Genomic DNA, 27,768 nt, shown 5'->3' with positions numbered 1-27,768 from the left:
TTGATCAATAAGAATGTTTTCTCTAACTTAAATTATTATTAAGAAACTAACATTTATTACAGATCTACTAGTGTCACTTAAATTTATTAAGCAAATCCTCCACCTTCTAACCACAATCTTTTTCAGCAAAGTACTGGATAAATTTCTGTAAGACATTTATCCAATCGTTGCTACGCCACTGGTAGCAAAATAATTTCTACCTTCATAAAACCTACTGAGTAACTTGCATCCAAGAAATCCAGGGTAGAATGCATTCAAAAGGTGGTTTTACCTATCTAATAGAAATTTCGAAAAAATTTCCCCCGAACCTCATTCTTTTTTTACACATACCTTCAATCTCTTTTTGCACGTACTTGGTATATGAACAAATATAAAAACGGTGTCACACCACACAGTTTATGAAAAGTAGCTTATATTTCTTCCATTCATAAAAAAGGAAATAAGTTGGATTGCTCAAATTACAGAGGAATATCGGTAACTAGTACACTAAGCCGGGTGTACGGACACATTCTTAGAAATCTCATTAAGATGGAATATAGGGAACAAGAAGAAGAACAGGCTGGTTTCCGCGCTGGAAGGACTTGCACAGATAATGTCTTCTGCCTAAAACAACTAATTGAAAAAAATTAGCAACTAATCAAGACATCCATCTCATGTTTGTTGACCTCCGTAAACTACATATATGAAAATTCTACATCACAAGTAAAAATTGGCAACACACTATCTAGAAAGTTCATCGTTAACAAGGATCTGCGCCAGGGCTGCTGTATTTCACCCACTTTGTGCAAGATATATGTTGCAAAAGCACTAAACCAGTGGAAACGTAAATGTCACGGTATGTGTATAGACCTCGGAGAGGTTTGTTTATATAACTTACAATTTGCCGATGACCAAGTCATCATAGATAATGGTAAGACAATCTAGAGTATATGTCAAGAAAACTAAAGGAGGAATATGAACAGTGGGGCTTGGAAATTAATGTGGAAAAAACTAAATACCTAGCCATAGGAGCTGAGTTATCCAATATCGAAATAGAGAATAATGAATAAATCACATCCTGTAGTGAATATACGTACCTGGGAGCAATCTTCGATAGAACGGGAGAACGGGAAAAGACGATGCGGAAATAAAGAAAAGAGTAAGACAAGATAGAAGAACAATTGGCTGCCTAAATGGAATTTGGAGCTCCGAAATAGGAATAAAGTGAAAATACAATATCTATGAATTACTAATTAAAAGCAGCCTACTTTACGGAGCAGAAACTTGGAGAATAATCGAAAACAACAGAAAAAAATTAGAAGCTGACGAAATAGATCGAAATGAGGAAGTAAGAAGTAATAGTTAATTACTTAACAACAGACATTGAGAGGAAACAGTTGATTTGGTATGGTTATGTTCAAAGAATGGAAGACACAAGATTGCCCAAAAAGATTATGCAGTGGGTACCACCAAACCGCAAAAAAAGAGGAAGACCCAAAAAGACATGGAAATAAGGGGTAACCAAAGCAATAAGTGCAAGGGACCTTAGAAATGGCCAATGGGATGATAGAAGGACGTGGAAGTTAGAAGAATTACTTACTTGCACTTTGACGTATTGTTCACATTGTGATATGGCGTCCATAACGTGGTCTTTTTCACTACCCAATGACATTACCATCTTGTCAAGAGATACATATATGGAGAATCCAAAAGTGTCCTTCAGTTTTAGAGCTGTTGCAATTTGGGACAGAATCTCCTCGGAAGTAGAAGCTGAATCAGCCTATAAATTAAATATAAGTTAAATAAAGACAGTATCTTTAGAATATTAGAAGGGTTCAACATACATTTGATCAAACTTCAATATGGAATAGTCCATTGAAATGTTATCGTTTTTAGGCCTTAGCGTTCATTTTGGATCCATTTTCTTCGATTAATTTTGATATTTCCATGATGTTACTGCAGATTTCACTAGAATAATTTGGACGGCCTCTGTGCAAAAGGTAACAAGTCAAATTTCCTGGTTTTGAGAAAACAAAAAAAAACGGTTCTTGGGTTTTTTCGAATAAATTTTTAAATTTTTTTAGAAAACAATACAAAATAGTGGTTTTTATTGAACTTTAAATAATTTTATAGTTGGACTTTAATTAAATTTTTCGACTTGTTACAAAATGCACAATATTTTCCTTACTTGTTACCATTGACACGACTTACTCCGGCACTATTTCTTTTTTTTTTTTTTCAGCAACTTTAAGGCACAAAATACTAAATTTATTATAAAATGACTTTATGTACTTTTACTGATACGACCAGGCAGTGATTATCGTGATAAATTCAAATACTGCCCTGAAGGTAACAAATCCACTTATTTCCTTTTGCACAAATTAAATTTTTCATATTTAACTTGTTACATTCTACACGAAAAAAAAATATAGCCTTTCAGTGGTAGTGGACTTGTTTATTTTTGCACAGAGCTAGACATTGGTAAAACAATAAATATCACATGATAAAAAAATATCCGAAAAATGATGTTACCTTTTGCACAGAGGCCGTCGATTTATTGTGGCATACTGCAGAGTATTTTAGGCCTGTTTTCGGCAACCACACATACTTTTATAGTTTTCCTTGTATCTTCAGAAAACAATTTCAGAAGCTCGTGGGGTGCTAGAATTTTGGAAGTTTGGATTGTTATCCAAATTTTTCTATGCTTTTTCATTACCCAACCTTCAGGATCACATTGCAGAGCTATGACTGAACCTGGTGATATATTCTGAGACTGTGGAAACGGAGACTGTATCTTGGGTTGAACGAAACGATGGTATTCTTGATGTGCGTATCCGTGAGGAATGTTGACGATCAATATGGCAATCTTTATCTTATCTGCAGAAAAGCTGCATATCTGTTGTGTGGAGTCAGGCTCTGAGGTTCTTTAACCAGGATGTTTTTCTTACCGCTGGACCCCGCTTTCCAAATATTTTTCCATGCAGGATGGCTTTTAGAAGGGCATATCTGGATTCATTCAAAGACATAACCTCTTCAACTGACGGTTATACACCCTTTTTAACACAATTCTTAAATAACCTTTTTTTGAAAACTATTTCCAGAGTGAAAATCAAAACGTGAAATTTTTTAGTTAAAAAATATAATTTCCACCACAATCAAGTACGGGTTAGCTAAGCCCAATAAATACAATATTTAACCTGACACGCCAGCAGAAAACAGTAGTTGTAGAACCTCAAGGAATTATTAAAATTGTATAATACACCTTACCTCAACTTTATGACTAGTTCCATCCATAAGATCCACTTCCAAATTTATGGGTTCCTTGTTTTTGGTGGCCATAAGCTCCAACCAGCTGGGAGGATGCGACCTGCAGCCATTTTGGATGGTTCTGTTTAGTCTTCCTTCACAGTAAGGCGCATATCCCGGAGGACCTGACCTGATAAAGACTCGTAGATATTTGGTGAACCTTTCTGAAGGCACGAAGCAACCGATACAAAGGGACAAGAGTATCCAACCTCTGGCGTAAGAGGATTTGATGTAGTTGTTAGTAAGTTGTTTGCAGATCATCGCGAAAATTTCATCCCTGCGCGTTAAAGAAATAAACAAGTATTATTATGTTAAACATTAGATAAAAGTATTGATAAATAAGCGATAAGCGATATAAACCACATACAAAGTAGATTCCTGCTCCGATGCCCAGCAGATCTTCCACTATATTTCAGATCAATCGAATCCATGGTAAAAACTTCTTGTAGGGACGGTAATCCGAGAGAATGTGTCATATCCTCATAAATGACAGAGAACAGATGGGAATCATATGGCTAGAAATGTACGTAGCTGGGAGAGGCTGGTTTACCCATATGGAATGTAGCCGAGCGGCATATAATATAAGTCGTATTTTGTTATTATATGAAAAAGAAAGGTAGGGGGACCCATAAAAATTGAGCCCTTAGGAGAGAGTCGGCTATTGATGCGCACCCAAACCAATTCAGGATATTTCACAAACTTGAAACATTTCAGTTTCCAGTTTTTTTGAAGATATACTTCAAAGGCTATCTATATTGGTAGGGACGGCATTCAATGAATGGTTGAACAGTAGAATACTGAGAGGCGAAATTTCCAATTAGTGTAATGCGCACAATTACCCGGAATATTCGGCTGATAGTGCGCATATGTCGGATAACTGTGCGCAATAATAGAACTTAAAGATTACCTTCGAAAATGTAGTTAATTGAACATAAATATTAAAGGGACAAATAAATATACGGAAAAAGATATGAAACCAAGTTAGAGATCTTATATTAAAACTGTAAGCATCGCAGAAGTCACAAATATATCCTTCTGGACTATCTCCTCGTGTACACATGGCATGAGGCCATTGATAATATATCGAATACTTGCACCATACCTCGTCATTTTTGCTACCATCACCAGAATACACAAGTCATTTTCATTTGACATGAGATCGTCCAACTCATCACCATCATGTTGTCTTCAAGAATCTTCCTTTTTGTATCTACCTTTTTTCAATTTCATGGATTTCCCTTTGACCCTTTGTCTAATTTGATGCAAGTTAACCGTCTGTTTAGGTTTTATAACGCAGTCACAAAACGTAAAAAACGCCTTTATATACCTTGCCGGTAATGGTGCGCAATGCGCACACTTACAACCTTACACTTCACTATACATAACACAAACTTGGATAAAAACAACAAAGAATCGAGCAAAAATAACTATACCTCGTCCAATTTACTTACCGTTGCACGTCATCCGCGCCATAGCCTGTGACACGATACCAACACGAAATATCTAGGCGGTAGGTGTGTTCCCCTTTAGAATCATTTTGATTCTAAAAAGGAACACACCCACCGCCTAAATATTTCGTGTTGGTATCGTGTCACAGGCTATGGCGCGGATGACGTGCAACGGTAAGTAAATTGGACGAGGTATATACTAGTGTTTAAAGTGGTAAATAAATAAAGTGTATATGTACTTTATAAACTATTCTGCCAAGAAAAAAGTTATTGCTTATTTTCTCAGACTCACAAACAATATCATACCATGCAAAAATATGTAAACGATAACTCCTCCTCCTCCTCAGTCGTTTCCTCATTGCTGAGTGTCGTCATTCCCTATAATACGATCAACTATCTCTTTTCATCGGCTTATGTCCTGAGCTTCCCTCATGGCTTCAGAGAATGTTTTTCCACTGGCTTTTTGTACTTGATCCATCCATAGAGTAAGTGAGCGACCTCTACTTCTGCGCCCTTCAACGTTTCCCGAAATTATAAGACGGTGGAGAGGCAAATAGAGGAAAGTCGAGTCTGAATATTAAGCTCTTGGAGGATTGAGTGATTTGTTCTGTGTTCCGTCCATGAGATCCGATAACTATCGATAACTACCAACAGGTAACGTATCACCCGACGTTCGTTTGTATGGGATAGATCTGGCAGTTGTCAATAGATATAGTTTTTACAATTTTATTGAATGTGGGATTAGACACATTCATGCGCACAATTACCCGACGCGCACCATTAGCCAACTCTCCCCTAATACTGAAAAGTTAAGAAAAGCTGCAGTAAATAAATAAATAAATAAAGAAGTTTAGATAATGTTTTTTAGAGGATTTATTCTCTTACCTTAGTTCGGAACGCAAAATACCATGCGCAATAATGAAATGCAACTTTTCAAGGTTATTCGTCCGACGTTTGTTCAACCACTCATCGTACCGATCAGTGGCAAAACTGTCCTCAACCAAACCTTTCCGCACGTCATCAAGAAGCTTAGATTTTTTCTTCAAAGTCAAGTGAAGTAGTTTCTGTCGTTCTGATTTTTTCATCGACGCATATTTCCTTTCGTCGACAAGGATTTCCTACAAAGTTAGGTTATGATAGGTTGTAGTGCATATGTGTAAAATACCTACTTACCTGATATTCTTTTCTGTTCGTGAAACTCCTACTTAAAGTCTCTGAGACAATGTTCATTATCGATTCATTACCTAAAAGATATATAAGTAATATAAGAGATTCATTACTATTGACAATACTACTTCATTTTATTAAGCGTCTTTAAAAATTAGACGCAGAAATGGAATACAAGCAACTACAAGAAAGAAAAGACCATTCACTGAAAAAAGATGAGGAAAACTATGAACCAACGACTTCGAGAACTACAAGAACTAAGTAAAATAGCAAAGGGTCATCAGGAATGGAACACCAAGGTTTCCACCGGGGACCACCGATCTGCAGTCGAATGCTCTACCACTGAGCTATATCCTCTGTTGAATAAGTTACTTTAAAACGGTATTTATATGACTTGCATTTAAAATTCAAAATAAAACTCAATGCATTCATGTAAAAGCTGTTGAATATTGCATTATCATCGAGTTCTGAGCTGTTCTGAAAATTTCGGATATCTAGCTAGTCGAAAAGTATGTGTAAAATCGATAATAATATTTCCCGGACACAGTGACAAAGAACAAGTTTTAAAATCTAACCTTACCTTTAATGGAATCATATTTGGGCTCAGGATAATCTCCCATAAACCTGAGAATGGTCAACCATATGGCTTGAGCAGCAATAACATCATCGGGAGTGGGAAGGTAATGCAAAGATTCCTTGAGTGGTTTCTTGGAGAATTGGTAGTTGACTGAGCTCGAAAAATACGTTGCAGCGTATTTGCTAAAGCTGTACTCGTTGAAATCGATGTTTTTATCTATGATTATCGTTTTTTCAATAGTAGGTGTCACCATCTATGAATTATACATAAGTGCCGTTAATAAAACAAGGAAAAAAAAGGAACTTGATAAATTAAAAGCGATACCTGCCTCTTTCTTGTCAAGAACCTGTTCCAAAAATCTAAACGTGTCATCAATGGTATCACCATCTTTCTTCTCCTGTAACTCTTTTTCTCTTTTGAGTTTTTGTTGCAACTCATCTTCAGCCATAAGTTTAGCAGCGTAATCACTGTCTAGTTGAGCAAGCTGCATTTTCATCTTAGCTTCAGCTTCGTATCTGAAATACAGATATACTTATGCTGTAATATTAATACTATTATTTCATGTTAAAGTTTGAATCCTTAAGTCAGTAAGAAATAACTCAAAAAAGAAGAATTTATTTAAAAAAGGACAAAAAGGACACCGCACACATCTTATGGAAAATGTAATTTCACTCAAATACAATAAAATTGAGATGTATAGAATCGTCTCAAAATTATAATCATTTCATATCACTGCGCCAACTCTGAATTTTAACCGCGTAAATTGTAAACTTCCATCAAGTTAGCAGAACAAAGTCAGCAGAACACAGTTATTCTTATACCATAATTAAGTGTAAATTAAATGCAAATTTAATGTTCCAAGAAAAAATTTATTGCTCTTTTTTTTTAAGCTATCTCATGTTCTGCTAACTTGATAATCAAGCTAGCAGAACAGTAGTTCAAAAATTTGATAAATCATCTATAATTGAATGCCAAAGTATTCTCTGAATTAAATGCAAATTTAATGTTCCAAGAAAAAATTTAGTGCTCTGTTTTTTTTAAGTTATCGTATCGTTTTTAAGTTATCGTTAGTATTTCTACCAGATTCTAAAATCAACTAGATTTAAAATTTTCCCACTAAATCACAAGAAATTCTACTAGATCTAGTAGAAAATGTACTAAATTGGCAACCCTGAATATCTACTAAATTCCACGGTTTATTAACTTCTTAATAAAATTTAATGTTCCAAGAAAAAATTTATTGCTTTTTTTTTTAATTTATCGCATGTTCTGCTAACTTCATAATCAAACTAGCAGAAAAGTAGTTCAAAAATTGATAAATCATTTAGAATTGAATGACAAAGTATTCTCTGAATTAAATGCAAATTTAATGTTCCAAGAAAAAATGTATTGCCGTTTTTTTAATAAGTTATCCCATGTTCTGCTAACTTGATAATCCAGCTCCAGTTAGCAGAACAGTAGTTCAAAAATTGATAAATCAATTATAATTGAATACCAGAGTATTCTCTGAATTAAATGTAAATTTAATGTTCCAAGAAAAACTTTATTGCTGTTTTGTTTTTAGTTAATGCATGTTCTGCTAACTTGATTTCAAGCTATAAAAATAATATAATAATTACTACCAAAAGCAGATGCGATTAGAAACTCTAGAACTCTAGACTCTAGAGCCATTCTCCTTCACTGATTCACTGCACAATTCACTGAAAATGTTAAATCTAGTAGATTTTATAATCTGGTAGAAAATATAGTAGATTTTAGTAGTACAACATGCGATAACTTAAAAAAAAGAGCAATAAATTTTTTCTTGGAACAATAAATTTGCATTTAATTCAGATAATACTTTGGCATTCAATTATAAAATCAACTTTTGAACTACTGTTCTGCTAGCTTGATTATCGGGTTAGCAGAACATGCGATAACTTAAAAAAAAAGGTCAATACTTTTTTCTTGGAACATTAAATTGGCATTTAATTCAGAGAATATTTTTGCATTCAATGATAAATGATTTATCAAATTTTTGAACCACTGTTCTGCTAGCTTGATTATCAAGTTAGCAGAACATGAGATAACTTAAAAAAAAGAGCAATAATTTTTTTCTTGGAACATTAAATTTGCATTTAATTCAGAGAATACTTCGGCACTCAATTATAGATGATTTATCAAATTTTTGAACTACTGTTCTGCTAGCTTGATTATCAAGTTAGCAGAACATGCGATAACTAAAAAAAAAGGGCAATACATTTTTTCTTGGAACATTAAATTTGCAGTTATTGCATTACAGTCGAACCCGCTTATTAGAATACCGGTTAAAGGAATATCCCGGTTTAAGGAATAGAAATTTGAGGTCCCGAAAAGTTTATTACCAGCAAACAATGATCGGTTATTAGAATATCCCGGTTATAGGAATACTTTTGCTTGGCACGAAGGCTATTCCAATAAGCCGGTTCGACTGTATTCAGAGAATATTTTGGCATTCAATTATAAATGATTTATCAAATTTTGGAACTACTGTTCTGATAGCTTGATTATCATAAGTTAGCAGAACATCAGATAACTTAAAAAAAGGGCAATACTTTTTTCTTGGAACATTAAATTGGCATTTAATTCAGAGAATATTTTGGCATTCAATGATAAATGATTTATCAAATTTTTGAACCACTGTTCTGCTAGCTTGATTATCAAGTTAGCAGAACATGAGATAACTTACAAAAAAAAGAGCAATAATTTTTTTCTTGGAACATTAAATTTGCATTTAATTCAGAGAATACTTCGGCACTCAATTATAGATTATTTATCAAATTTTTGAACTACTGTTCTGCTAGCTTGATTATCAAGTTAGCAGAACATGCGATACCTTAAAAAAAGACCAATAATTTTTTTTTGGGACATTAAATTTGCATTTTATTTACACTTAATTATCGTATAAGAATAACTGTGTTCTGCTGACTGTGTTCTGCTAACTTGATGGACGTAAATTGTAATTAGATTTTATGAAAATCACATTTTGGAAGTCCATAAAACTATTATTCATAAATACTATATACTTATGTATGGCGACTAGCCAAATTATACCTACTTTATTATTTATAAGATAAGAGTAAGCCTCTGCTCTCTACCTGTAGAAATATTTATGATTTGCCGATTCACAAAATCACTTTTCTCTCTCTAGCTCACGTGCATACCCATTTGATTTTATATTTATTTATATATCAATTTACACCGTTATTAATCAAAATTCCGAATTGGCGCAATAATCTGAAATGATTTCAATTTCGAGACGAATCTATTCATGTAAATTTTATTGGATATGAGTGACATTACCTTTTCTATAAGATGTGCGCGGTGTCCTTTGTCTAAAAACACTTACTTATATTCTTTCACTCCTTGTTTCTGCAGTATCTTTTCATCTATCCTTCTCTGCTTCACAATAGCGTATATCTTACTTATTTTGCTCTTGTCTCTAGACAAGAAGCCTCTACATCTAGCTTGAATGGTAGTGATATTCTTCTTGACCCTAACAAAAGCAAACGTCAGTTGTCTAGAAGCTATACAAGCTTGCAGTCTCTTGTATCCGTTTCGCATGATCAAGAATTTCTTTCGGTAACCTCTAGCTCTAAAGTACTTTTGAATGACTAACGCAGCTTTCTTCATTTTGAGGAATCTTCGTCTGTGGACCCATCCACGAATTGCTCGTTGAAGGATCTAAAAAAATTGATTTGTTGAATTGGATCCTCTTTTTTTTTTCATGTTTATCAGTTCTATTCTATTCTCCCAAGTCCAGAATGAGAAAGGAGGAGGGTGAAGCAAGGGACTAACTATTCCTTCTTGTAAAAAAACAACCCGTTATGAAAACGAAACAAGTGTCTGGGATCAGCACGGATCTTTTAAGACGACAAAAAAGACAACAAAGGACAAGGAATATAAGAACCTGGAATGTATTCCGGGAACCCTAATCCAGGTGGTCAAATCAAAGAACTTAAATCCAGAAACATGGACAATGGACATATCTGAACTTTACAAAAAAATTAGATGGACTGGAGAAGGCATACTAAAAAGTAATAAATCTGTAATATTTTTCAGCGGAAGTGAGCAAGAGCACCAATTCGGCACTGGCTTCATAGTCAAGGAAAATCAGACTAAAAAATAAAACAGATAATGGAAAAATGCTGGGAGTGTCATCATGAGCTACATCAGATGTTCACATTTGAAACAGGCATTTGATAGAGTATGCAGGGTTAGACTGTGGACAACAATGCAAGGGCTTGGCTTTTCAAAAGAACTAGTCCATTTGATACGGGTGTATATCAAATAAAGGTTACGATGTAAGGTGAGAGTTGGACAACAATACTCTTTGACCACAACTCTTCATCTTAGCTCTGGAACACTTAATCAGAAAAACCGACTACAGTATTCCATATCAGAAGAACCAAACTTACTGTTGTCATTTGCAGATGATATCGATCTAATAGGAAACACCATATTAAGGATGAAGCAGCCTTTGGCCAGGTTTGAGAAGGAATCAGAGAAGATGGGACTCCTAATCAATGAAAACAAAACTAAATATATGTATACGAGCCGCAATAACCGAAACAGAGATAGAATCGGACAGAAAGATGTAATTAAACAATTAAAAAGAGGTAAAACTGCCGGAATAGACAATATCCCTGCTGAGTTAATTAAAGCAGACATTGAAACGTCCACCTATATACTGTACACACTTTTAAATACAATTTGGAGAACAGAAGAGCTACCCAGAGAATGGACGCAAGGCTTAATTGCAAAAATTACTAAGAAGGGCCGTACATGCAAATGTGAAAATTGGAGACCAATCACCCTGCTATGCACAACAAGCAAAATAATGACCCAAATCATGCTTGAACGAATGAATAAGGCATTTGATAAAGTTATAAGAGAAAACTAAGCTGGATTCCGGGCACGAAGATCCTGCATTGACCACATTTGTACGATGAGAACGACTATAGAGCAATCATTAGAGTGGCAGAATAAGCTATATGTGAACTTTATAGACTTCGAGAAAGCGTTTGGTCGTGTAGGTCTCAAAGCCTTAAATTGCCAGAGAAATACGGAATGCCTCCCAAGCATATGAGAATTATAAAACTGTTCTACCAAGGGTCCACAGCAGGCATAGTGCACGAAGGGAGGTTAACAGAACAAATAGATATTGGTACAGGAGTAAGGCAAGGTTGTGTGCTCTCTCCGACCTTATTCTTGATAGTAATCGACTGGATCACATTTAAGGATACTAGTAATAAGACTGGAATAAGATGGAATGTTTTTAACCAACTTGAGGACTTGGAATTTGCAGATAATATAATATGCCTTTTAACAGAAAAAAGACAGCACATGCAACGCAAAACTGAAAAAGTAGCAGAGACAGGGAAGAAGGTCGGACTTAACATAAACGTCAGAAAAACTAAGATAATGAAAATAAATACACCAAGAGAAATGGGAATATCACTGGGAGGCACGGAGAAATTTAACTACTTAGGAAGTATTTTGAACAACAAAGTAGGGACGTGGGAGGACGTAAAACGGAGAATAGTTATAATAGAATGTTAAGGAAAATGTGGTCTTCACGTCAAATGATAAGTAAAGCCATATGATTATTCAACAGCAACGTGAAAAGTGTGCTACTATACCGAGCAGAAACTTGGAAAGTGTCAAGAAAATATATCGGACAGATGCAGGTGTTTATAAATAAATGCCCAAGGAAGAGTAACATTTACTGGCCAAACCGCATATCAAACCAAGAGTTATGGACCAGAACTAACCAGGAACCTATATCTAAGACAATATGCAAAAGGAAATGGAGTTGGATGGGGCACACACTAAGGAGACCTTCCACATACATAGCGAGGTAAGCCCTATAATACACATCACATGGAAAAAGAAGACCAGGTAGACCCGTAGAAACGTGGAAAAGAAGTGTCGAGAAAGAAAGTAATGCTATTGGGAACATCTGGGCAGAAATAAAGATCAGTGCAAAGGATAGGACAGAATGGAGGTAGACAGTGGACGCCCTGTGCTCCGCATGGAGTGAAGAGGAATAAATAAGTAAGTAATTACTCACCTTTACTGAATTATCCAAAACAAGAGTGCGTTGATGCTCCAAATGGTCATGCTCGTGTTGTTTGAGGAAAACTTTGGTATTACCTAGTTGGTAGTGTTTCTCGTCTTTGAAAACTTCCGACAGAATCTTCTCTGCCGAATTTTTGCAGTCGCCTTTGGTAGACGGTTTTATATTTTTGCCTAAGTATCGAAACCGGTCGACGAACTCTATGTAGCTGTAGCGGATAGGGTATCCAGCTTGGCGGATTTTCGCGGTGTCCATCATGCCAGAGTAACGGAGTTGCCTCGTACAAAGTACTTTATCGAAATCCTAAAATACAGGGTGTTTCATTAATAATTGGAAATCTTTTAACTGCAGATTTTGGGCTGAAATTACGGTTTAACCCAATTCACCTAGTCCGAAAACCCAAAGGGAGCTAGAGCCCTTTGAAGATGGCCTTTTGTAATTAGTTTTTTTTAAAGCCTCCAGAACGTAGAAAATGTACCTAGGTACTAGTTTTCGTTTTTCTAAATATGTAGTTTTTTTTTATTTTTTTCAAATTTAAAAAACGAAAAATTTTCAAATCGATTTTTCTAGGGAAGGGTGTATTCTACTGACTTAAAGGTACAAGAGTACCTTTTAGTACTAGAATACCTCACAATTTAATAATCCAGTGTCAAAAACGCTTAGAAGTTAAAGACAAAAAAGTTATGCGATAAAATAACCGTTGCCTTACCCAAAACGGACGCCTATGACCAGTACTAGAAATTCACAATTGATGGAATCGATTATCTCTGGAAGATAAATAGGTGTACCAGTTTTAGTTTTCCTAAATAGAAGCGTTCTGTAGGTATTAGAACAAAGTAATTACAAGGTGCCATCTTCTAGAGCTCTAGCTTCGTTAGGAAGCATTTTCGGACTAGCTGAATTGGGTTAAATGTCTTTAAATTATCCGAGGAATTCGTTTGCCTGGAGAGTTTTTGGACACCCTGTATATCTACCAGTGTCAAATTAATGGCACCTAAGCGGAAAGCACCATCCCATATAGTCCAGGAACCGTAGCTTTCCACCTCGCAAATTTTACAGAATGGATCGATTTTTGTTTGAAAATTTGAGAATAAGTAGTGGATAGTCCAAGGATCAAAATGTATATGATGCTGAAAGACGCTTTTACCATGGGGGTGGTCGCCACCCCATCTCGTGGTGGAAATTTTTATTATATTTTAACCTCAAAAGTTGATAAAAACACTCATTCTAAGCAAAAAATGTTCTATACATTTTTTTGATAAAATTAATAGTTTTCAATTTATTCACTATCGAAAGTGTTAGTTTTATATCGAATAAATCAATGTTTTTCGATATGTATACTCATTTACGATTCACTCAATTTTTGCCGTAGAAAATTTTTTTTTTCAAACCAAGTTCTTGGGAAGTGAATAAGCTACAATTTCATATTTAAACATTTTTTCGTAGGTATCTCTGATGCTAATCTTTCTATTCTGAAGAAAATGGCATTTTTTAGCAAACTACAAAAATTCGTTATTCGCTTTTAACTCCAGTTTTTTTAAAACTAATTATTCTAAGCCAGTCAAACTTTTAGAATCTATTAATAATACATAAATAAAGAAGAATGAATAAGGCCAATGACTGAGAACACCGCTAACTTACATTAATATGCTTCCAATTGGATTTCTCCTTTTTTTTTTCAAAAAAATATATTGATTTTTTAACATTAACTTTTTTATTTTTCATCAGAAAGTTTGGTAAAAAAGAATTTTGTAGGTCTTTACAAGATCTATAAGGCTATTGATATTAAATCCTTTTATAATCCTTAGTCGCAAAAAGAGGCGACTTTGAAAGGATTGTTAAAGGTGGTTTTTGCATGTTATTACAGTTTTTATTATCAATAGCTCACTCAATTTTTGCCGTAGAAAAATGTTTGTAAATCAAGTTCTTGGGAATTAAATAAGCTACAATTTCATATTTAAACATTTTTTCGTATCTCGAATGCTAATCTTTCTATTCTGAAGAAAAAGGAATTTTTTACCAAACTACAAATATTCGTTATTCGCTTTTAACCCCATTTTTTTAAAAACTAATCATTCTAAGCGGGTCAAACTTCTACATAGAACCTATTAATAATACATAAATAAAAAAGATCACATAAGGTTAATGACTAATTTTAATTAGGGTGGTAATTAGGGGGTTGTTTCCGATCAATTTTTTGCTGAAAAAAATAAGGACTGACATTCTTTTCATTATAAGTCACTTAATTTTTGAGATGAAGACTTTTTTTTATTTCTGGAGATAGGTATTTTTAAATAATTTGAATTAGTTTGAATAAGTTATCCTCGAAAAATGCATAGTTTTCCCGTCTTTTGGCTTTGAAACTATAATATTCAGCATTTGAAGAAGAAGAGCTAACATATAATAAAGTATAGCTCAATTGCTATGTGTCTTAAAGAAAATAAAAATCGGTTTTGTTTATTTTTTCAAAAGGTACATTTTTGTTAAGTAAAGTTGTTTTGATAAAACGAAAACTTTTGGAGTTATTAGCAGAAAACTGATTAAAAACATTGATTTTTTCGATTTAAAACTAACACTTTAGATATAGACCAGGGCGCATCTGTAAAAATATTGGTACATTTGGACGTTGAGAGGTGACTCAAATTTTTTTGCAGAAATTGCTTGAAAATAAATCAAATAATAATATTTGAGTTATCCTCCCTCTCAAAAAGGTCCGGAACAATGTTTAAATAATCAAAATGTCAAGAAATTAACGAAAAATTTGATTTTTTTGTTGGTTTTTTGATTATAACTTTAAAAGTATTCATTTTCGAGAAAAGTTGTACTGAAATAAAAGTTGCGTAATTAAATTTCCTTTAATATAGAATTGGTTAAAAATTTAAAACATAGTCATCCTTGTTGCAAAATAGCAATAATTGTGAAAAAAACATACAAAAACAAGTATTCGCATTTTACGTTTTTCAACCATTTATGCTACACTTACGACCTTCATATTTCACCCTGAAAAACTATATGATACAGTAAAACAATACTGTAAATTTCATTAAGATCGGTTCAATATATTTTGCAAAATAAATTTTGCAATCCAGCTTTCGTAAAAAAAAATCATTTTTTCAAAATGTTACAGGACTGAAAATAAAGCAGATAGCAAGTTGAAAATTTTTTTGCATATAGAAGTGTACTGTACCTTTCATTTGAAATTTTGCCAAATTAAAATCGATTAACACCACGGCGTCAGGAATTTTTTTAAATAAACATTAATTATTGGTGCTACGCGCAGGACAGCGGATAGTTTGCTCTGATTGGGCATTCCAATGACCTTTGATAATGATTGATAAATTTAAATTTTTATTACATTTCGATATAAATAAATAAATTTGTTTATTGCAAAATAAAAACACATACTCTATCCTTTGAAATAACACTTTTATTCGCAAAAACTTTCTTTGTTCATATATTTTAACTTAAATAATAAAAGTTTATTATTTTTAAACATATGCAATTGTTTAAACAATATGTCACAAACAATAATAAAATTAGTTTGATTTTTGTGGAATTAAAATATTAAAATACAACAAAATATAGAATAAGATAATAATATATTAGATAAAGATTGGAAGAAATTTTGGTGGAAATCAACTTGTGTGAATCCAACACCGCTGTCCTGCGCGTAGCACCAAAAATTATTGTTTATTTCAAAAATTTTCTAACGCCGTGGTAATTAATCGATTTTAATTTGAAAATTGCAAATGAAAGCTACAGTACATTTCTATAAGCAAAAAAAATTTCAACTTGCTATCTGCTTTATTTTCAGTCCTGTAACATTTTGAAAAAATGAATTTTTTTTGCGAAAGCTGGATTGCAAAATTTATTTTGCAAATTTGAACCGATCCTAATTAAATTTACAGTATTGTTTTACTGTATCATAAAATTTTTCTGGGTGAAATATGAAGGTCCTAAGTGTAGCATAAATGGTTGAAAAACGTAAAATGCGAATACTTGTTTTTGTATGGTTTTTTCGCAATTATTGCTATTTTGCAACTAGGGTAACTATTTTTTAAATTTTTTACCAATTCTATATTGTAGGAAATTTAATTACGCAACTTTTATGTCAGTACAACTTTTCTCGAAAATGAATACTTTTAAAGTTATAATCAAAAAACGAAGAAAAAAATCGAATTTTTCCTTCAATTTTTGACATTTTGATTATTTAAACAATGTTCCGGGCCTTTTTGAGAGGGAGGATAACTCAAATATTATTATTTGATTTATTTTCAAGCAATTTCTGCAAAAAAATTTGAGTCACCTCTCAACGTCCATCTCAAAACAGATGCGCCCTGGAGTAATAGCGAATAAATCGAAAACAATTAATTTTATCAAAAAAGTGTATAGAACTTTTTTTGCTTAGAATGAATGTTTTTACCAAATTTTGCGGTCAAAATATAATTAAAAATTTCCACCGCTGAGATGGGGTGGCAACCACCCCATGGTAAAAGCTCCTTTCGGCATTATATAGATTTTGATCCTTGGACTATCCATTACTTATGCTCAAATTTTCAAGCAAATCGATCCATTCTGTAAAAATTGCGACGTTTTGTCCTATTTTAAGCTTCATTACTTGGACTAATAATAATAATAACAAACTTACTTGAGGTTTTTTGTGATGATTCGGTTTAATGCACCTTACGAAAAACGGATGGCAGGTTCCTAAAGTTTTCATCAACGAGTCTAGAGAGCTTCTAAATTGAGAAGAAAGTGTCTTCTTGAGTTTGTTATCTTGTTCGTTTTTAAACAGATCTTTGAACATCGGATTCTGTGAACTGAGGATAAGGTTTCTCAAGTCTTGGCTGAAAGAGTCCCTGTTTTTCTCCAAAAATCCTGAAAATGGTAGATTATTAATAACGTAGACATATATTAAACATGGCTGGCTTTGGCGTTCTGGCTTTTGTTGATTTCCATAAAGCCTTTGACACGGTAGAATTTGACAACACCCTGGAAGCACTATAAGCATGCCGCATTGACTACCGATACACAAGGTTAATTTACAATACATACAAGAACGCAACTATGTCGGTGAAACTACATAAAAACAAAAATTATATCCCAATCGGCAGAGGAGTTCGACAGGGCGATACCTTATCGCCTAAACTGTTTACCGCAGTACTAGAATATGCTTGTAAAAAACTTAACTGGGAAGAGAGAGGCTTGAATATTGACGGTAGAAGATTAACAAATTTGAAATTCGCAGACGACATAGTTTTGTTCTCTGACAACCTCAAGGAGATATGTACACCTGGTTCCAAAAAAAACTGATACGACTCTTGAAGCGTATTTTGTAGAAAATTGAGCAGTGTATTTTGAAGGATAAATACTTAATAGTTACATACTGTCAATGTCACTGCCAAATCTTAAAATTTGTCAGATAGCTTATTCTGTTCCACGGTTATTAGACTTTATTATTAATCTTTATTATTAATACTTTCTCCGCAACGGAGAGTATCTTATCAACTGGGTTTTTTTTAAACAATAGATGATAAAATAAAAATATTGACAGTTCAAAAATGTGAACATTATTGCATTGTGTGTGGCCTAAGTTTGGGCTGAAAACTGAAATGTATTACATTTTTACAAAATTTTGGAATATGTTTAATTACGTAGACCAATTTTAACAGTTGTTTTCAATACAGATTTCAATCCTCTACAAATAGTTTCTAATGTCTTTTGATGTCAAATAATTAGGGAAGCTGGAATTTAACAGTTTAGAATTTTACATTGAGTTAATGCAAAATTGTGACGCATGTCAAAATTCTCAATGTATTTTAATTGTATTCATTTTCTTCGAATCCTGAGAAAACTAATAAATATTTTTGAAAAACTTAAACTCAGAATGAAGGACTACATTATTACCGAGGGCTGAAAGTCCCTGAAAACTTCTATAATATTTATTTTAATAAGTTACAGGGCTGAATTGAATATTAATTTGTTTTGTTGTATAATCCACGTTTACAATAATTATGTGATCTATTTGATGTAAAAACTATCATTTAGATAGTTAATATAAAAGTTTAGATAGATTTAAAATAATATAAACATTTAGACCTTAATAATTAGTACAATTTATGAATTAACATAATATGTAATCAGTTGTTTGTTGTTTGTTTATTTTATTATTTGTATGTCATAATAAATATAATGTCAGATCAATCAAATACACTGCTCAACATGATCAAATCTTACTAAGAGTCGTATCAGTTTTTTTAGGAACCGGCTGTACAATGATACATGAACTTCAGTTAGTGTGTGCCAGTGTAGGTCTTAAAATAAACATCTCTAAAAAACAAAATTCAACTCTACCTAACTCAGTTGCTACGTAACTGTCGTCATGTAAACATACATCAACTCGCTTTGGCAACCCACGTGATGGGGATTGTCATAATTTTCCGAAGGGCATATTTCTTTATAAATACCATCCACCTTATGGAATTTTAAACAAATATGTGATTAAGATATAAGCATATACCATTTAAAGGGTTTTCACCCTGGCATTTCTTTGGTGGCTCAGCTTGCAACTAAACTGTACTTTTAGCACTGATGATGATTTCATAAAAAATCGAAAACTTTATGTGATTTACCCTTAAAGGGTTTTTAATAAAATTTTTATACTTTTTACGAAGAATTTTTATTAAATTTTTTTGTGATTGATAGTATACAGCCAGCTACAGGAAAAACTTTTTCTTTTCCTTGTGGATGTTTTAAACCCCAAAGGCCTACAAACGTCTCCTGAATGTTTCCCACTAAAGTGGTAAGCGCACAATGGTGCTACCTACTTCGATGGATACGAACGAAAACAATAAAGCAAACAAACGTTTCCCATGTTTATCCCGGAGAATATCTGAAAGAATTTCCATGGTTTCCTAGAACAAAATGTACCTATATAACATCTTACCTTCTACATCGTAAAAAACTTCTCCCGCAAAATGTTTTATACCAAACGCCGGAGTCATCTCACTTTTTGGTTTGCAGTAGCTGTCATTACCGCCATGTTGTTTATGCAGCTTGGCCAACAGCGAGAAATCCGTACCTTTGGGAAATTTGGCTTCCTCGTCTATGAGAGAAAAGATACTCATCGGTTTCATGGCCATCATATCCAAAATACACTGGTTATCAGTAAACGTGATGTTATCCCACCTAATTCCCTCTTTCTTGTAGTATTCCTGCTCAAGTTTGAAGATGTGTTGAACGAAGAATTGCTGCAGGTTTTCGTTGGCGTAATTGATACACGTTTGCTCGAAGCTGTTGATGGTAAAATTCTCAAAACCGAAGATATCTAGCACACCGATACTGGATTTATTTTGCCCTTTATTATTGGAAATCACACTGTTAATTTTCTCTACGATGAAAATGAACATCTGGCCGTATATGCCTTTAACAAAGGCATGCCGAGAATCTGAAGCTTGTTGTTTGGTTAGTGTTGAAGCTATTTGCTCTCCTTGTGCGTAGATAGTCCTTTTAGTTAACGCTTCGCCCAGATCAAATTTATTAACACTCAGTAGCCTAGCTATTCGTTCCCCGGCACTGGCATCAGCTAGCTCTGAACTTTCTGAATGAGCCGCCTGGCCGCTTTTGAATTTCAGGTTGCCCAGATGTAATATAGCTGCTAGTAGTTGTAAAACGTCCTCAACCTAAAAAGAAAAATTAAGTTCAAAAGGCGGTCATGATCATATAAGTAAAATCCATCAATTAATAGAAAAGGCTTCCCTTCTCCTAAGTGCCTTCTCTATTCAGGATGGCGATCAATATGGCAAATTTTTGTCTGTTCTTTGCTTGATGAATTATGTCATTTCCTGTTATGTGGCTCATATCTCTGATGTTTCGTAGTCAAGGCTAAGAAAGAAACACGTAGAAAAAGCCCTATTGCTAAGACTTTTCAGGTAGAAAAAGCTTAGCAACAAGAAATAATGCCGAACTAATGATATGACACCATTATTATACCAATGCAGAAGAAAGGAAAAAAAAGGACTCATGTAAGAACTACAGGGGAATTTCAATAATCAATACTAAAAAACTTTTAGCAGACTTGATTAAATTAAGAGTCTTAAATTATGAAACGCAATTCTTGGGATTAATTCATTCATTAAGCATAACAATCCTTAGGGATTATAGCTAACGCCATGGCGCCATAGCCTAATCCTAATCCTGGATGAGGTGGATTCCTCCTGTATGTCATTTATAGCTTGCTGTGTGTCTTTGATGCTGTCGTGACTCTTTTCTATTTCTTCCTGTCGTTGCACTGAACTTTCTAGTCTTTAACATGCATTGCTCTTATATCTTCTTTTACGTCATCCAGATATTTCCTTCTAGGCCTTCCTCTACACCAGGGCCATCGTGGTGTCCAGTTATATTATCCTTCTCAATATATCTGAGTGTGAGCATCTCTGTATATGTCCTATACATTCAAAGCAAAGAGATTTTATGTGTCTGACCATATTTTCTCCCTTTAATTTTTCTTCAATTTCGTCATTTGTTTTCTTCCTTCTTTCATTCTACTTCTACCCAGATTTTTAGTCATTCTACATGTTTTTTTGCCTTTTAGAAATCCTTCCTCTGTTCTCTCTTTTCTGGTTTTCCCTGTTGTTACTCCCAAATAGCTAAAGGTGGATACAGTTTCAAATTTATAGTTCTGTGTTATTAGATATTTCTGAGTTGTGTCGTCCTAGAGCAAATATAATTTTTAACGTAAATATTGAAGTTGTTGACGAATACATACAGAGTGGGCCAAAGAAAACAGTCCACCTCGATATTTGGCAGTATTTATTAGATTTGGAGAAAATGACGAAACAGGTCGATTTTTGATTTAAGTGGGACACATTTTTACGGTACATACATCTGTCATTTGTCAACCCCCTCCCTTCGATTTCCCCCACCCCTTATTTTTAAATAGGGAAAATGGGTCGTGTGCTACCTCATTTGAGGTTATTCAATTCTCTATTCAGTAATATAAACATTAATATAATTATTTATAGAGGGTGCCCAAGAAAAAAATATTTCAATTATATTAATTGACACAAAAAGAAGAATGTATGTAATTTAATTAATTCAAAATACATTATACTGCTGTTACAAAAGAGAAAAAAAAAAGTTTTTTGGTAAATAAAAATTGCTTTTCGCTTAATTTTAATGTTAAAGCTGCCACCCATCTGCCTCTTGGTAGGTTGAGTATTGAATTTAAGCGAAAAACAATATTTATTTGTCAAATAAACATTTTTCTGTGTTTTCTGTCAGTAGTAGAATGTATTTTGAGTTAAATAAATTATTGCATACATTCTTCTTTTTGTGTCAATTAATTTAACTCAAAATATTTTTTCTTGGTCACCCTGTATAATTATGTCAATGTTAATATTACTGAATAGAGAATTGAATAACCTCAAATGAGGTAGCACACGACCCATTTTCCCTATTTAAAAATAAGGGGTGGGGGAAATCGAAGGGAGGGGGTTGACAAATGACAAATGTATGTAACTTAAAAATACATCCCCCTTAGATCAAAAATCGACCTGTTTTTTCATTTCCTTAAAATCTAATAAATACTGTCAAATATCGAGGTGGACTGTTTTCTTTGGACCACTCTGTACATATACCATCTGTACATCGGACCAGATGGGATTTACGTAGAAACACTAAAGCTTTTAGGTGTCGAGGGCATTAAGATACTTACGAAATTGTTCAACTTAATCTATGAAAGCGGAAAAATTCCTAAAGATTGGCTTAAATCCTCATTTGTTGTACTACCAAAAAAACACAGAGCCACAAAATGCAGCGACTATCGCACCATCAGCCTAATGAGTCATGTATTGAAAACGTTTCTTAGAATCATTCATCAAAGAACATATAGAAAAATTGAGGAAAGAATCTCAAGTACTCAATTCGGTTTTCGCTGTGGCCTTGGAACGCGTGATGCACTATTCGCAACCCAAGTTTTAATTCAGAGATGCAGAGATGTAAATCATGACGTTTTCATGTGCGCGATTGATTTTGAAAAGGCCTTTGATAAAGTTCGCCATGAAAAAATGCTACATATTCTCAAAACTACCGGTCTGGACGGTAGGGACATTAGAATAATCGCAAATTTGTATTGGGGCCAGGCTGCATGTATTAGGGTTGCGAATCAGTGCTCTGAAGAAGTAAAAATCAAGCGCGGAGTTCGACAAGGCTGTATATTGTCACCAATGTTGTTTAATCTTTACGCTGAAACAATCTTAAATGAAGTCTTGGAAAACGCAAAAGAGGGAATACTCATTAATGGTATGCTTATGAACAATATCAGATACGCAGATGACACCTTGTTGCTGACTGGATCAATTGAACATCTTCAAGCGTTATTGAATCGAATGGTGGCATTCTGCGCGATATATGGACTCAAACTCAACGCAAGAAAAACAAAGTTTATGGTTATTAGTAAACAGGCAGCCGTAAATAATAATAACTATAACGTAACAATCGGTAATGACTCAATTGAACGAGTAAGTAATCTTGTATATCTGGGTACTTATATTAATGAAAGCTGGAACCCTAGTACAGAAATAAAAAGTAGAATTGCCAAAGCAAGAACAAGTTTTATGAAATTTAAGAAAATCCTGTGCAGTCATGATCTAAATTTGGAACTTCGCATAAGAATGGTCCGATGTTATATATTCCCAGTACTACTTTACGGGGTTGAAGCATGGACACTGACAGAATCGCTTTTAAAAAACCTAGAAGCATTTGAAATGTGGGTCTACCGCCGTATTCTGAAGATCAGTTGGGTAGAAAGAGTCACAAACGAAAGGGTTTTGCAACGTTTGAATAAAAGTTGCGAAGTAGTGAACACGGTTAAAAGGCGCAAATTGGAATACTTTGGTCATATAATGCGTCACCCAGAAAAATATGACATACTTCACCTTGTCATGCAAGGTAAAATAATGGGAAAAAGAAGTGTGGGCCGCCGTACAACTTCTTGGCTTAAAAACCTACGCCAATGGTTTGGGAAAACTAGCACTGAACTATTTCGTGCGGCTGTAAATAAGACAATGATTGTTAATATGCTGCACAACATGAGAGCCAACGATCGACAAGCGGTCTCGGCACCTTAAGAAGAAGAAGAAGAAGTACATATACCTGGGTCAAATCAAAGCTAATAAAGAGAACCAAACAATGGAAGAATAAAGAAGAATCAGATTGGCGTGGGCAGCGTTTGGAAAGTTAAGATAGATACTAAAAAGCACAAAGATACAGCAGTTCCTAAAAACCCGTGTATTTGATTAGTGCATCCTACCTGTTCTGACGTATGGCTCAGAAACATGGACATTAACAAAGGACAACATAAACAAAATAGAAATAACTCAAAGAAAAATGGAAATATCCATGTTGGGAATAAAACTGCCACACAGAAAATCAAACAAATGGATAAGAGAGAAAACCAAAGTAAAAAACGTAACAGAACATATAATAGGGTTAAAGTGGAGATTTGCGGGCCACAATGCGGGACAGGAAGATAAAAGATGAAATGATGAAATACAAAACTGGAGACCGTGGATATGAAGAAGAGGAAGAGGAGGACCTCAGATGCGATGGAAAGACGATATTGTAAAAGCTGCAGTAACTCAGTGGCCAAGGCGCAGCCAAGGATAGACAGATATGGAAAGGAGAAGAATAAAGATATCTAAAGATTTGGGGAAGGCCTATGTCGAAAGTTGGATAGAAATGGACTAAATAAGAAGAAGACAAGTATAAAATTTAAGAAACTTACCTCCTTTTCGGTAAAATTAAGTACTTTGAAAGCAGCCGTTATATCGGACCATTCCTTTTCTTCGTTTCTACCTTCGCAAGTAAATGTTTTTCCTAATCTCAAATATTCATATGATTCGGCGCTACCTATAAAGGAAGTTATATAAAACATACTATATCAAACTGTATTGAATTAAGAAATATTAAATAGCTTAAGTGAGTAGCATATTATGTGCAACGTTGAGCGGTTGCATGTGTACGCATGTTGAGCGGTTCCATTTGTTCTTATGCTAACATGAACCGCGGCGTTTGTATTTTTCAGGTAAAACGCGACGTAACCTCCTGCATGTGTACGGGTGCTAAGATGACAAAATTTATGCCCGACACGAGAGCACATAGGGCCAGTTATCATTTATTGCTGATATCTACAATAATACCAATATCACCTCTTTTAAATATACTGCTAAACATAGGCATCTCATGTTTCTATCCAAACTATTCTGTCTTTGCTTGTCTTTTAGTTTTCAACGAAAACTTTTCGTTTATAAATTTTGCAAAAGTCTGTGTGTTATTGCGTTGCCGCTCCTGCAATACTTAGAGCAGATGTATCGATGGATTCTTATGTAGTTTTGTCTTCTGAATCCAAATCTGAAAACGGCATTTCGATATTTCTAACCGTCTTCGAGATAATCGACCTCAAAATCTAAAATGTGACGTCACAATCCGGTTATTTCCTACCACGCACTTAACGTCAGCTGAAATCTTTGATTAGGAAGTAGGCTACTTTTTTAATCTGGGCCCGGATTACGTACACTCGATACGCATCGTATCCGCCATGTTTTCCCATAAGGCGCTACAGTAAAACATGGCGGATACGATGCATATCGAGTGTACGTAATCCGGGCCCTGAATTTGTTAAGCAAAGCAAATGTTATTATTTACATTTGAGTTTGGCTCTTCGTGAATGTCAAACTAAATTTTAAATTATTTAGCTATTAATAAAATATAAATTACATTTTATAGTGAATTTAATTATTATATAAAATAATATGTGTAATAAATATATATAAATATATACAAATACAATTTGAGTATATTTTGAAAGCAATAATAGTCCAAGTAATGAAGCTTAAAATAGGACAAAACCTCGCAATTTTTACAGAATGTATCGATTTGCTTAAAAATTTGAGAATAAGTAGTGAATAGTCCAAGGATCAAAATCTATATGATGTTGAAAGGCGCTTTTACCATGGGGTTGGTTGTCACCCCATCTCGGGGGTGGAAATTTTTTATTATATTTTGACCTCAAGAGTTAGTAAAAACATTAATTCTAAGCAAAAAACGTTCTATATATTTTTTTGATAAAGTTAATAGTTTTCGATTTATTCGCTATCGAAAGTGTTAGTTTTATATCGAAAAAATCAATGGTGTTAATAAGTTTTCGGCTAATAACTCCAAAAGTTTTCGTTTTATCAAAACAACTTTACTTAACAAAAATGTACCTTTTGAAACAATAAACAAAAAAGTTTCCTTTAGTTTTTTTTAAGACCAATAGTAATCAAGCTATACATTATTAAATGTAAGCTCTTCTTCGTCAAATGCTAAATACTGTAGTTTCAAAGTCAAAAGACGGGAAAACTATTCATTTTTCGAGAATAACTTGTTTAAACTAATTTAAAGCATTTTAAAATATCTATCAACAGACACAACAGAAATAAAAACAAAGTCTTTAGCTCAAAAATTAAGTGACGTATATTGAAAATAATGTTAGTCCCTACTTTTTTTAGCGAAAAAGTGATCCGAAGCAACCTCCTAATCACCACCCTAATTAAAATTAGTCATTAACCTTATTTGGTCTTCTTTATTTTTATATTATTAATAGGTTCTAGAAGTTTGACTGGCTTAGAATGATTAGTTTTTAAAAAAATGGAGTTAGAAGCGAATAACGATTTTTTGTAGTTTGAAAAAAAATGGCTTTTTCTTCAGAATAGAAAGATTAGCACCAGAGAAACGAAAAAATGTTTAAATACGAAATTGTAGCGTATCTAATTCTTAAAAAACTGGTTTGCAAAAATTTTTACTACAGTAAAAATTGAGTGAGCTATTGATAATTAAAACTTGTAATAACATGCAAAAACCACCTTTACCAACCCTTTCAAAGTCACCTCTTTTTGCGACTGAGGATTTTAAAAAGAATTAATATTAATAGGCTTATATAACTTATAAATATCTACAAAATTCTATTTTGCCAAACTTTCTAAGATAAAAAATAGAAAAGTTACGGTTAAAATATCAATATATATTTTTGAAAAAAAAAAGGAGAAATCCAAGTGGAAGCATAATAATGTAAGTTAGCGATGTTGTTAGTCATTGGTCTTATTCATTCTTCTTTATTTATGTATTATTAATAGAATTATGTATTAGAAGTTTGACTGGCTTAGAAAGATTAGTTTTAAAAAAACTGGAGTTAAAAGCGGATGACGAATTTTTGTAGTTTGGTAAAAATGTCGATTTCTTCAGAATAGAAAGATTAGCATCACAGATACGAAAAAATGTTTAAATATGAAATTGTAGGTTATTTAATTCCCAAGAAATTGGTTTGAGAAAATTTTTTCTACGGCAAAAATTGAGTGAATCGTAAATTAGTATATTATTGAAAAACGCTTATTTTTTCGATATAAAACTAACACTTTCGATAGCGAATAAATCGAAAACTATTCATTTTATCCAACTCGAAACACAAGTAGGTACGCAAATACGGTTGCGTGAAGCGTGGCGCAAAGCCGTGGAATTTACGAGACTCGCTCGGTCTGTAGATCCAAGTAAAGTTCATCAGTAAAAAGTATCTTTATCATGTATGTATTATTTATTTTACAATATTGGAAAATTGTTATTTAAAATGTGGTTTAGAATAAAAAAGTATGTTCTGATATATGAAATTACATCCTTCTAATGGAAAAAAATATTTGACGAATTTTCTCAAAATATGGATACCAACATAATTTTCATATAACTCTTGTATTTTTAATTTGACGAAGAAAAGTTAATCTTCATAAAAATCTCTTCTTGGTCTAAGATTTATGATGCAACCATCATGATGAATCAAATTTTATTAATTTTATACGAGGTATGTAAAAAAATATGAATTTTGAGTAAAGTATCTTTATTGTTCACAACATTTAAATTAGAATGATATACTTGCACATTAAAACATAATTTTTAATTCTAAACAGCTTTTCGTAATAGCAATTTTCTATATTATGAATTTAAATACGTATATAAACAAAGTTTTCGTTATGATAATTCTCGCATTTTCAGCTTGTTGTTTATGCTTTGTCAGATCATCCTGCCATAACATCTGTGGTCTTTCTCAGCTTTGCTTATATGTCTTCATTCTAGTACTTTACGCGTCCATCTACAGAGAGAAGTTC

The 27,768-nt window shown here is 33.5% G+C and overlaps 1 protein-coding gene across 1 annotated transcript in view; it reads right to left on the bottom strand.

The window, feature by feature from the left end:
- Window positions 1–27,768, bottom strand: part of LOC114324523 (myosin-VIIa) — a 65,703-nt gene that overhangs the window by 19,214 nt on the left and 18,721 nt on the right. The window contains exons 5-15 of the mRNA XM_050646263.1: window positions 24,360–24,484; window positions 19,521–20,256; window positions 17,223–17,452; window positions 12,569–12,877; window positions 9,845–10,179; window positions 6,806–6,992; window positions 6,481–6,730; window positions 5,907–5,977; window positions 5,619–5,851; window positions 3,247–3,562; window positions 1,580–1,759 (exon numbers count right to left, since the gene is read on the bottom strand). Of these exons, the coding sequence (XP_050502220.1) occupies window positions 1,580–1,759; window positions 3,247–3,562; window positions 5,619–5,851; window positions 5,907–5,977; window positions 6,481–6,730; window positions 6,806–6,992; window positions 9,845–10,179; window positions 12,569–12,877; window positions 17,223–17,452; window positions 19,521–20,256; window positions 24,360–24,484 (2,972 nt within the window). The remainder of the gene's footprint in view (window positions 1–1,579; window positions 1,760–3,246; window positions 3,563–5,618; window positions 5,852–5,906; window positions 5,978–6,480; window positions 6,731–6,805; window positions 6,993–9,844; window positions 10,180–12,568; window positions 12,878–17,222; window positions 17,453–19,520; window positions 20,257–24,359; window positions 24,485–27,768) is intronic.

This window comes from Diabrotica virgifera, chromosome 3 (assembly GCF_917563875.1).
Source record: "Diabrotica virgifera virgifera chromosome 3, PGI_DIABVI_V3a".
NCBI lineage: Eukaryota > Metazoa > Arthropoda > Insecta > Coleoptera > Chrysomelidae > Diabrotica > Diabrotica virgifera.
Note: the sequence above shows the minus strand (reverse complement) of the source record. Positions and strands in the feature narration are given on the sequence as shown.